General features: G+C 34.9%; 3 protein-coding genes across 10 annotated transcripts in view; 1 reads left to right on the forward strand and 2 right to left on the reverse strand.

Annotated features, from left to right (window-relative positions):
- LOC144301748 (uncharacterized) overlaps positions 1 to 12,275 on the forward strand; it is a 355,630-nt gene that overhangs the window by 343,061 nt on the left and 294 nt on the right. Inside the window, exon 4 of the transcript XR_013368519.1 lies at positions 10,989 to 11,118. The gene's annotated coding sequence lies outside the window, so the exon portion shown is untranslated. The remainder of the gene's footprint in view (positions 1 to 10,988; positions 11,119 to 12,275) is intronic.
- Positions 1 to 12,275, reverse strand: part of SAMSN1 (SAM domain, SH3 domain and nuclear localization signals 1) — a 268,791-nt gene that overhangs the window by 234,254 nt on the left and 22,262 nt on the right. The window lies entirely within an intron of this gene.
- LOC144301747 (uncharacterized) overlaps positions 1 to 12,275 on the reverse strand; it is a 75,849-nt gene that overhangs the window by 40,004 nt on the left and 23,570 nt on the right. The window contains exons 3-4 of one of the 7 annotated variants that reach the window (XM_077878818.1): positions 9,673 to 9,714; positions 9,417 to 9,561 (exon numbers count right to left, since the gene is read on the reverse strand). The exons of 4 other annotated variants lie outside the window; for them this stretch is intronic. In XM_077878818.1, the coding sequence (XP_077734944.1) occupies positions 9,541 to 9,561; positions 9,673 to 9,714 (63 nt within the window). In that variant the 3' untranslated portion in view covers positions 9,417 to 9,540. Of the gene's footprint in view, positions 1 to 9,416; positions 9,562 to 9,600; positions 9,715 to 12,275 lie in introns of all 7 variants that reach the window. 2 more of the 7 variants (XM_077878816.1, XM_077878817.1) reach the window with 2 other exon arrangements.

Genomic DNA, 12,275 nt, shown 5'->3' on the forward strand with positions numbered 1-12,275 from the left:
CCTTCTCCCCCGAGACTTCCGTTGCTTCTGTGCTCTCTATCCTCCAAAGCCTGTGTCTAGTGTATCACATAGCCTTCCCACATTCCTTTCCTTCACAAAATTGGATAGTGTATAGTTTTGAAATGTCTCCATTTACAGATTCAAGTTTCGACATTTACTCTTATATGGCAGTATACTATATTTTAAGAGAACCACTTTTATGGTAACCACTTTATTGAAATTATCTTCATCAGAATTAGTGATAATTACCATTCATTGGAATTTTTTGATGTGAAAGAATAACTGTCATCTGCAAAAAGCAGTCTCCTAATTTGCTGAAGATTCCCCAACTTCACCATAAAACATCTTATGGTAAACCCTCCACCATAAAACCTTTTTAGGACAAATATGATCCTACCCAATGTGGACAACCACATCACTGACAAAAGTACTTTAAACATTTTAGCAAATATTTCCTTTAGTATTTGGTTCAGTAGATGAGGAATGAAATTTAAATCAGGTTTCAAAAATTTTCCTGGACACACTTCCCATGGAAACATTTGAATGCTAAAAATTCACTTTCTTCTTTGGCTGTCCCTTGTTATCAGACCCTCTCACTGTTTTATGCTTGATATTTATAGGGTCATGTTTAGATAAAGCAAGAAAATAAATAGGGGATTAAAAACAAACTCATCATCACATGGTGTATATAAGGAAAATGCCCTAATTATTGTTCATGATCAGGTTCCCTTCTACATTACATATTTTCTCAACTTTCTACTGTTTGCACATTATTTGATGGAGTAAGTGTAAATAATTACAGTAACAGGCATATTACAGGTATCCGCAAAGACATGAGGCATCAAATTTGTGATTTTCATAAGTAAGATACATAAAAATAAAACAAGCTAAAGAAGTGGTTTCCAAAGGGTAGACCCTGGATTGGTAGTAATAACATCACTAGGAATTTGTTAAAAATAGCTCCATCTCATAGATACTAAATCAGAAACTCAGGAGTGCAGCCCAGGAATCCATGTTTTAATAAGCTCTCCAGCTGATTCTGATTCATCCTAAAGTCTGAGAACCACTGACATAAAGGTTTTTCTAATTAGGATTATTGTATTATCTTTACCTGTGTTCATATCTGGAATTCTTCAAGAGTGGCATTTCATGATCAAGCCCAAATTAATAAATTTGTTATGCAAATAGCCCAGAAATAACCATGAAGTTGTCCATCAATACCAAAAAAAATTGAATTGGGCCTAAAAATGATTCTATTGTAAAAAAATGCAAATGCAAATGACAAGTACATCCCTGGAAGTCAGATGTCATTATTTAAATATTATCCATGTGTTTATAACTATTCCAAAATGAAATAAAATTTCATTTAGGTAAACTAAGAGAGTATTGCTTAAGGATGTGTGATAGAATTTTGGCCTCTGTAACACTTGTTCATTATTCCCAGTGATATATTAGATTATATATGTAACATGATAGGTTATATATATTTTAAAGTTGTATTAAGGTTACTAATCAGCTAACTTTAAAATGGGGAGATTTTTCCAGCTGGACTTAACCTAATCACATGAACTCTTAAAATTAGAGATCTTTATCTGATAAATAGAAGGGGAAGTTGGAGAGTCAAAAATAGAATTTGAACTGCTATTGTTAGCTTAAAAATGAAGGAGGCTGTGTCAAGGAAACAGGGACCTCAGTCCTACAACTACAAGAATCTGCATTCTAAACACCACGGAGAGCTTGAAAGCAGATTCTTTTCCCAGGCCAGCCAATATCTTGATTTCAGCCTTTGTAAGATGATGAGCTGCGACCCTCGCTGAGCTGAGCCATGCTGTACCCAGATTCCGACTTTGTGGGCTAAGAGATAATGAATGAGTGTTGTTTTAAGTTGCAAAATCTGTGGTAATTTTTCATGGCAGCAACTGCAAACAAATACTGGGTGTTAACTTAAAATGCTATTACAATCAACCCACATTTTGCAATGAACCTGTTGCTTTGACAACAGAAGAACCAATTGGCAATTTAACATTCAGAACATGAAGTCTTCACTAGTACATTTGTCTTGAGGGCACACTCACTTTCTTTGTTGGCTAGACAGCAGCATCTAATATTCATATATCAGTCTCTGAAAAACAGAAGTGTCTCAGTTTTTACTTTGTTCACCTCCTTCAGAAGGACCTTTCTATATAAAGGAAACTTAGTTTACAAGATTTGGAGAAGAGCCACAAGGTAGCCACATTGCCAGATCTTGATGGACTTTAATCTGTGACATATTGTCAGACCTCTGAACTCAAAGGAAAATTTAGAGCCTATAAAATGTGAGTTCAGTTAGGTCATCTTCCAGTTTGCAGACATCTAATTATTTTTATTTAAGGGAAGGATGAAATGAGTTTCTCATAAGTTTGTGACACTACCACATAGAGTTCCCAAGCCCTTGAAGAATCACACTAATAAGCAGACTTAGAGCAAACAGGTGGTATATTCATTTGCTAGGGTTATTATTACAAAGTACAACAGACTGGTTGGTTTAAACAACAAGAAATTATCCTCACAGTTCTAGAGGCTAGAAGTCCAAGATCAATGTATCAGCAGGGTTGGTATCTTTTGAAGGCCTTGCTCTTTGACTTATAAATACACATCTTTTAGTGTCTTCACATGGTCTTCCCTGTGTGTGTCTGTGCCCTAATCTTCATTTCTTATGAGGACATATCAGTCATATTGGATTAGAGTCCACCCTGATGACCTCATTTAAACTTAATTACTTCTTTAAAGACCTTATCTCCAAATATAGTCACATTCTGTGGTACTAGGGATGGAGATGGACTTTAATATATGAATTCTGGGAAGGCACAATTCAGTCCATAATAGGTGGCATCCAGTTACTTATTTCTGGAGTCTAGCCTCATCTATTCATGGCTATCAGTGTCCTTCCAGACAAGGCATGAGAAATTTTCTCACTTTTGTCAAGGGGTTTTACAAGAGGTTTATCTACCATATAAGACCAAAGAGGAAAATAATAGGTTTATATGCAAAAATCAGGTACAGGAAGGGACAGAGCTGTGATAAGGCAAAATCTACTGATATAAAGCCCAGTAGCCTTCCTATTGCATTTACCATTAGTACTGGTTTATAGACGAAATGTTCTCAAAAACCATATGCATTCTGTTTTTGTTAGAGTTACCAGGTTGTTCCATTAAATTAGAAAACCATTAGCATTTGTCCATTTAACTGTTGATCTCTCTTGCATTCTCCCCGTGCTTCCCGAAGTATTCATACAATGGAAATAATGCAATTCTATTTAATTTCATGTATTTCCTTCACTGAAAATTAACACTAATTAAAATAATCCTTGACATTTATTACCTTAATGCAGCATTAACTGTACTCAGTGGTTTACATGTGTTATCTCATTAAACTTACAATAACCCTATGAGCTAAATACTATGGTTATCCCATTGTCAGAAAAGGGAGCTGAAGTTTAAGCAATTCAATATCTTGCCAAAAGTCATACAACCGGTATGTAACAGAGCTGGGTCTATCAGGGTCTGTCCAACTGCCTCCCTGATGGTGATTAGCTTCAAAATATAATAGGCACAACTTCTATTACAGAATAAGGAAAAGTGGCATCGTCACTCATGAGTTCCCATATGTAATGAAAAAATATATTGGCAAGAGATAACTCACCAACTGTACTGCTATATAACATAAGCTCTGGCCATCAACCTGTCATTATAAAGTTTGGGTGGTTCTGCATGTGGAACACTTCATGGGCTTTTATAGGTGGGAAACTCCTTTCTCTTTCATAACAAATTATAAGATTCTCTATAAATAAAGCATTACATTCATATATCTAAAATGAAATTAATAATAGAATCTAATCTTCAGATAAGTGACAAACTACTCTGGTACTCAGGTCAAAATCATTAATATAATGGCTATGATTACCTACTTCTGAGACAACATTAAAAAAGAAATGGACATTTTCAAAAGGAAAATCCTGAACTTCAAGCACTGCTTTGGAGAGGACAGAAAGACCTACATGAAAAGCAGATGTAGACCAATTCTCCTCCAGGAATGAAAATCAAGCAATGACTCACACTAGTAAACTTCTTTCTAGAAAAAAATTCAATATTTGAATGACACTACAAATTCCTGCTGACTTATTTTAAGTAAACTATTATCACTTCCTAGTAATATTTTTATTTATCTAGTAGACTGTGGAGAACAGCTGTTCTCTTTTCTTGTCAAGCCTTGAACTGAAACAATTCTCAGCTGATTTAGTGCCATGATCAGGACTCCAGCTTCACTGAGAGCTTGGAGGTCTGCTAATGTACCTCAGTGTCTATTCTCATCCCAAACCCTAGAGAAGCACAGCACTCTCTACTGGCTAAAACCCTGGGGCCACAGCATAAATACTTTCCAAAGGCAAAATAGGATTCTAGATAAACATGTGGTCTAAAAAATTTTCCATCAGCAGATCTGCACTATAAGGAATGTTAAGGAAAACCTTTGGGAACAGGAAAATTATACCTCATGTAGCTTCAAGTCTCCATTTGGAATGAACAGCACCATAAATGGTATGAGTAAATATATAAGAAAATTGTCCTCATTTTTAAAGTTATTTAAAAGATAATTTGCTCTTTGCTTCTCCCTATTCCACAAACAGCCACATGCTGTTGTACAGTGTCAAGTCATATTCCTGAGACACGATGGTTAAGGTCAGAGTAAACAAATTTGTCCATATTAAGTGCCTGGACACCAGGGCTTCTTTTAACTTCAACAAATAGGAAATTATCACCATCACTGTCTCTTTTAGTGTATTAACTACATGATCTAACATGATCCGGTATGATTTCACACAAGGCAACTTTAGTGGCACAATCAAGGCTGAGAACAAGAGGTTTGTCAACATTGGGAAGGTAATCTCCATCTTTCAGAAGCAAGATGCCACCAACATTATATGGAATAGTGCTGGTACTGAATATGTTGTGGAGTCTTTTAGGCCTGGGGCTCACTTGAAGTCTAGAACATGAAGGGTCATTATCTCTACCTCTTCTAACTATGCCTCCATATTTGTGATGCTCCCATCCTCAACACAGTTTCCGTATCAGAACCATGAGAATTATGACAACTTCCTCAAGATTGTCATCAATGCCCCCTGCACCACCAACTGCTTTGCTTCCTGAACAAAAGTCATCCAGGATGACTTTGACATTGTGGAGGGATGACAGTCTATACCATTGCTGACACTCAGCTGTGGATGGCCAGCCTGGGAAACTGGCATGACCATTTAGGGGTACCCAGAACATCATCCCTAAATCTATATCTACCAGAGCTGCCAAGGTTGTGGACGAGATCATTCCTGAGTTGAATGAGAAGTTCACTAGCATGGCTTTCTGTGTCCCCACCCCTAGATTTGTTGGTTATGGATCTGACCTACTGTCTAGAGAAAGCTGCCAAGTATGAGGTCATTAAAAAAAAAAAAAAAGAATATGCGTGGATAAACCTTAAACATAAAGCAATCACTAAAAGAACATAGAGATGTAGGGAATAAGTTGAGTGGAGATAAAGTGATATCGAAAATACTCAGCTCAAAAGATAACAGGAAAATAAGAAAGAAAACAGCAACCAAACCCCCACCCCGGAAAAAAAAACCCTAAAACAAATGGAAAACATAGAGCAAGATCACAAATTAACCCAATCACATTAATAGTTACAATAAAGGTAAATGGGCAGATGGGACTAAAGAAAACACACCAAAAAAGACCTAATAAGAATCACATTTGAAATGTAAAAGCATAGATAGGTTCAAACAAAAGGAGGGAGAGAAAGAAACAATCACTAAGAGAGTTGTAGTAGCTATATTATATCAGACAAAGTAGACTTCAGAACAAGAAATATCATTAGGAAAAAAAGAGAACCTTTCATGATGGGAAAGGAGTCAATGATGAACAAAACAAGTGGACATGCACCTATGAACAGAACTCAAAAACACTAGGCAAAATTTAGTAAGAGGTGAAAGGAGAAACAGAAAAGGCTGCACTTAGATTTCATTCCTCTCTCAGTAATTCATGCAGAAAATTAGTAAAGATATAGAAGATGAATAATACATTCTCCATAAACTAGACCTAACTAAGGGGTTATTAAACATTTTAGCCAGCAACAGCAGCACATACATTGACACTAGAAAACTTATCACAGACCAAGTGGACCTGAGATACAAAGCAAATCTCAATAATTTCCTTAATACACAATTTCAAAAACTATTATACTCAGTAATTGTAGCTAATTTTTGTAGTAAATATACATAACATGAAATTTGCCATATAAAAATTTTCAAGTGTACAATTCAATGTACATTCACATTGTTGAAATTTTAAAATATTAAAATAAATCAAAATATGTTCTCTGACTGCAATGAATTTAAATAAGACATCAATAAAATAATATTTAGAAAGTCCCCTGATATGAGAAAATAAATAAAATACTTCTAAATAAGCTATATTAGAATGAAAGAAAAGGTTAAAGAAAGGTTAAAGAAAAGTTAAAGGTTAAAGAAAAATTCACAAGTTAATTAGGTTAAAGAAAAGTTAATTTAGAAGATATTTGAACTAAGAAAAGAAAGTACAACTTATCAAAGCGTCAGTTGCAGCTAAGGCAGTGCTTAGAGGGAAATCTATAGCTATAAATGCTTTTATAAGAAAAGAAGAGGGACGCCTGAGTGGCTCAGCAGTTTAGCGCCTGCCTTTGGCCAGAGCGTGATCTTTGAGTCCCAGGATCGAGTCCCACATTAGGCTCCCTGCATGGAGCCTGCTTTTCCCTCTGCCTGTGTCTCTGCCTCTCTCTCTCTCTCTCTGTGTGTCTCATGAATAAATTTAAAAATCTTAAAAAAAAAAATCTAAAAAAAAAAAAAAAAAAGAAAAAGAAAAGAAAGCTCTAATATCCATGACCAAAGCTTCTGCCTTAAGAAGCTAGTAGAGTAAAGCCATGGAAAGAGGAAAAAATAAAACAAAGAGTGAAGATCAGTAACATGGAAAATGAACCAATGATTGAGGAAATCAATAAAAACAAATGCTGGATCTTGAAAAGATCAATAAAATTGATCCATCTAGGCCAATAATAAGAAAAATAGAGAAAAGATATAAATTACCAATTTTTTTACAATTAAAAGAATATCACTGCAGAAGCTACTGATGTTAAAAGGGAATTGTAAGGGAATATTACAAAAAATCTTACTCCAATAAATTTGACAACATAAGTGAGAAAATTATTTGAAAAAAAACTACCAAAATGACTTAAAAAGAAATAATAAATTGAGTACACTTATGTCATTTATAGAAACAGAATTTATAAAATCTTCCCACAAAGAAAATTCCAGTCCCAGAAAAATCCTGGAAAAAATATAAGCAAATCAAATCAAGCCACTACAGAATAACCAAAGATAATCTATCTAAGAATGTAAGGTTGATTAAAATAAGAGAAAAGGCAAGCAGTCATCTGAATAGATGCAGAAAAAGTATCTGAAAAAATCTAATACTCATACATGATTTTTTTAAAAAAGCCTCTGCAAACTAGGAACAGCAAGGAATTTATTGAACCCAGTAAATGGACTCTTTGAAAAACCTATAACAAACATCATACTGACTAGAAAAAACTAAATGTTTTCCCCATGAGACTGAAACAAGGGAAGATTAACAATGTCTATAATCTCTATGCAGAAAGTTCTGAGGAATAACCTAAAAAGCTAATAAATGAATTTAACAAGAATTCAGGATGCAAGGCCAACATATGTTATATTTGTAACATATATGTTATATATGTGTTATATATGTTATATATATAATATATAAATTCATATAAATGAATGGTTGGAAAATTTTAAAAATTTTAAAAATTATTTAAAAAATTTATACCAGTATAGTATCAAAAAAATTAAGCACTTAGGAAAAATCTGCCAAAAGATATATACGACCTTTACACTGAAAACTACAAAACAGAGAATTAAAAACAAAACAAATAAAGGGAGATATAAACTCTGTGAGTTAAATAGAATACTCAAGATTGTTAAATTGTCAGTTCTGCACAAACTGATCTACAGTCTTGACAAATAGCAGTCAAAATCCCAGAAGGCTAATTTGTAGGTATTGACAAGATAACCTGAAAATTTTTATGGAAATGGAAAGAAATTAGAATGGCTAATTTTGGCAAACAAAGATGGAAATTAGAAGATTAAATCTATAGTAATCAAGAGAGTGTACCAGGATAAAAAGAAATATAAAAATCAATGGAATAGAATATAAAACTCAGATACAGAGTCATACGTACATGATCTTGATTTTCAATATAAATGACAAGTAATAAATGGGGAAAAGAAATTCTTTTCAACAAATGATGCTGAAAACAACTAAATGTCCATATGGGAACAATGAAACTTGACCATCACAAATAACTCAAAATAGCTTATTAGTCTAACTAGGAAATTTCTAGGGAAAAAAAAAGACAGAAATCTTTGAAAACTTGGAGAAGACAAAGATTTCATCATAGGACACAAACATGAGCTACTACAATAAGATGTTGACATATAGGGATATACTGACTTCATAAAAATAAAAACTGCTCTTCAATAAAAGCTGTTAAGAAATGAAGGGCAGCCCCGGTGGCGCAGCGGTTTAGCACCGCCTGCAGCCCAGGGCGTGATCCTGGAGACCCTGGATCGAGTCCCACATCAGGCTCTCCCTTTGTATGATGCCTGTTTCTCCCTCTGCCTGTGTCTGCCTCTCTCTCTCTGTCTCTATGAATAAATAAATAAAAAATCTTTAAAAAAAAAAAAGAAAGAAATGAAAGGACAAGTTATAGATTAGGTGATACATGTATCTGACAAAGGACTTATGTGTAAAACAATGAGCTCTTAAACTAAAACTAAAACTAAAAATACATACATAAACCCACAATTTTAATGCCCAAAAGGTATGAAAGGACACTTTACAAAAGAAAATATACAAATGGCCAATACTCCCATGAAAAGATGCTCAATGTTAAGTCAGTCTACATAGACTAACTAGAATGGCTAAATTAAAAAGACAATACCAAGTAATGAAGAGGCTGTGCAGCAACTAGAATTCTTCCACACTGCTAGTAGGAACATAATGTGTAACTTCTTTAGAAAATGGTTTGAGAGTTTCTTTAAAGTTAAAGATAGGGGATCCCTGGGTGGCGCAGCGGTTTGGCGCCTGCCTTGGCCCAGGGCGCGATCTTGGAGACCCGGGATCAAATCCCACGTCGGGCTCCCGGTGCATGGAGCCTGCTTCTCCCTCTGCCTGTGTCTCTGCCTCTCTCTCTCTCTCTCTGTGTGTGTGTGACTATCATAAATACATAAAAAAAAATTAAAAAAAAAAACTTAAAAAGTTAAAGATAGAAACGCCTGGTGGCTCAGTAGTTGAGTGTCTGCCTTTGGCTCAGAGTATGATCTCAGGGTCCTGGGATCAAGTCTTGTAACAGGCTCTCTGCAGGAAGCCTGTTTCTCCCTCTGCCTCTGTGTGTCTCTCATGAATAAATAAATAAAATCTAAAAAAAAAAAAAAAAGAGGAAAAGTTAAAGATATACCTATCATGTGACCTAGAAATTCCACTCTTAGGTATTTATTTAGCAGAAATGAAAAAATATATCCACCAAGACTTGTTCCTGAATGTTGATAGGCAGCTTTATTCTCAGAGTTTCCTAAAATTGGAGACAACCAAAATATCTAATCAGAGGTAGATAAACAATATGGTATATCAATACAATGGAATATAAGCCCACAGTAAAATTAAGAAACAAAAACAACTATTGATGCCACAGTAACAGATGAATCTTAAAAATATTATGGTGAGCAAAAGACAAACACAAAAGATTGCATATATTATAATCTCATTTCTACCAAAGTCTAAAAGCTGTTAATCTTACTGAATTCAGTAAGATTACGTTGCAAGCCATCAGTGAATTAAAAGTCAATTGGTTGCCTGGACCCATAGTAGAAGGAATTGACAGGAAAGGATATATGGTTACCTTGGTGTTGGGGGTAATAGAAGTGTTCTGAGGCTTAATTTTGGTGGTATAGGAGTTACAGATTTCTTAAAGCTCACTGTCCTTATATACTTAAAATGGATACATCTTATATGTAAATTATACTTTAATAAAATTTGAAGGGGGAAAAAAAAACAAACCTGGAAGCCTTTTCTCCAACCTATGTGATAATCTAATCCCCTCTTCTTAGTTCAATTCCCAGAAGACTCCTGCTTTTTCTTCACATGTCCTTGATATTTGTCCTTTGAACTTATTCTGTTGAGAAGCCATTACCTACCTCCAACCTGGGATCTTCTTACTACCACCACTACTACTGATTCCAGATTCTTTTGGAAAGTAGGATACAGACTTTTCTATTTTTCCCTCACTAACTCTGAAACAGACTCAGAGATACTTTTTGTTTTCCCATATTTGCTTTGTTTTCCCATTTTTACTAGACTTAACTACAGGAAAAGAAAATAATGATAACCAAGAATGAAGAAAATTACATAGTTAGCAATTTTTCCCATAAGACTAGAATATACTATCCATTCTAAGCTTTATCTCAAATTATTTAAGCAAGCAAGATGCTAAATTTTGCCTTTGGAATCAACCTACAAAACTTAGAGTATCCGAGATGTTAGAACAAATTACTAAAATTTTAGTCTTTCTAAGATATATGGTATGTCCTGTTATGTGTGTGTTAAATTCCTGTTCCCTTCAATATCAGGAAATAGTAAAGGTTTTTAAATTACTCCAGGGTAAAAAATACCTGAGATTAAACAGTAGTTCTATCACTTATGTGTATGACCCAACAGGCAATTAGCTTCAAATGTAAAATGGCTGGGCTGCCTTCTCAGAGGAAAACAAAATTATCTTTCATGGCTACTAGAAGTTCAGATTATCCATTAAGTCCTTCCTGTCATCACCTACTCTTTTATTCATTGCAGGATTTCATGTCTTCATGCTGCAAGTCAACTATAAATCTTGACATCATATGACAGAGAGGCTTGCAACCAGGTGGTAGATTTAGAATTGATAAACAGGAAGTAAGAAATGACAATGTTTCTAAACAGATAGGTAAGTGATGATAGCTGAATTCGGTAAGATTACTTTGCAAGCCATCAGAAGTCTCCAAGAAGCATTCAACTTGATAAGGCTCTGAAATAACAATTTTCATATTGTTGCTTAGAAAAGGGGAAAGACAGAGGAAAAATGGATAGAGTCAAATACACTATTTATTGCTGCCATATATATCTTTCAGTGAAATAACAAGAGTCATTAAACCCCCTACTTGAGAATCTTCAATGCTTACCTATTTCCTAGAAATCAAATCCTCAACTCAAGTGTTTGATATTCAAGAGTTTTCATACTCTCACCTGGGCCTATTTTCCTCCCTGTGCTTTATGCTGCATTAAAATTAAAATGCTGGGATCCCTGGGTGGCGCAGCGGTTTGGCGCCTGCCTTTGGCCCAGGGCGCGATCCTGGAGACCTGGGATCGAATCCCACGTCGGGCTCCCGGTGCATGGAGCCTGCTTCTCCCTCTGCCTATGTCTCTGCCTCTCTCTCTCTCTCTGTATGACTATCATAAATTTAAAAAAAAAATTATAAAAAAAAAATTAAAATGCTAATTATTTCTCATAAACATCCCATTTTCATCCCTGACATTATGCTTATGGATCCAATCTTAAATATCTTTTCCTCCATCAAACTTCATAATTGAAGTCAGTCCTTTCATCCTTGCTTCCTTCCTCCCTTCAAGGTCCAATTAAAATATCATTTCCTCCATGAATCTGACTTCCCAACACCTCCTGAAACCAGAAGTCTGTTTTCTTTCCTCAGAATTCCCACAACTCTTTGTACTCCTGCTCTAAACTCCAACTCTTTGTATTTCCTGCTCTAAAATCTATGAATCTTCCTCTTTCTGTTAATATCTTCCTAGCTCTCATGGGAATAATAATAGACAGATGAAAAAATGAAGATCCCTTAGTTCTTCTAAATAGGTACTTTGCTGAAAACTTTATAATGTCAAACCCTTATAGTAAATTAACATATACCACACTTCTCTTTTTTAACTTAAGCTGCTTACCACCAACTAGTCTGTTGAATCCTCTTTTATATAGAGATAGAAAACATGTACATTTATAAATATTCTTCACAGTTGAAAATGCTGTTCCTTATTACTTTCAAATGTGTGAAATGATGGATAGTGCCAGCAGTCCTTTCTTTATAGGAG

This window comes from Canis aureus, chromosome 30, assembly GCF_053574225.1.
Source record: "Canis aureus isolate CA01 chromosome 30, VMU_Caureus_v.1.0, whole genome shotgun sequence".
NCBI classification, from domain to species: Eukaryota; Metazoa; Chordata; class Mammalia; order Carnivora; family Canidae; genus Canis; species Canis aureus.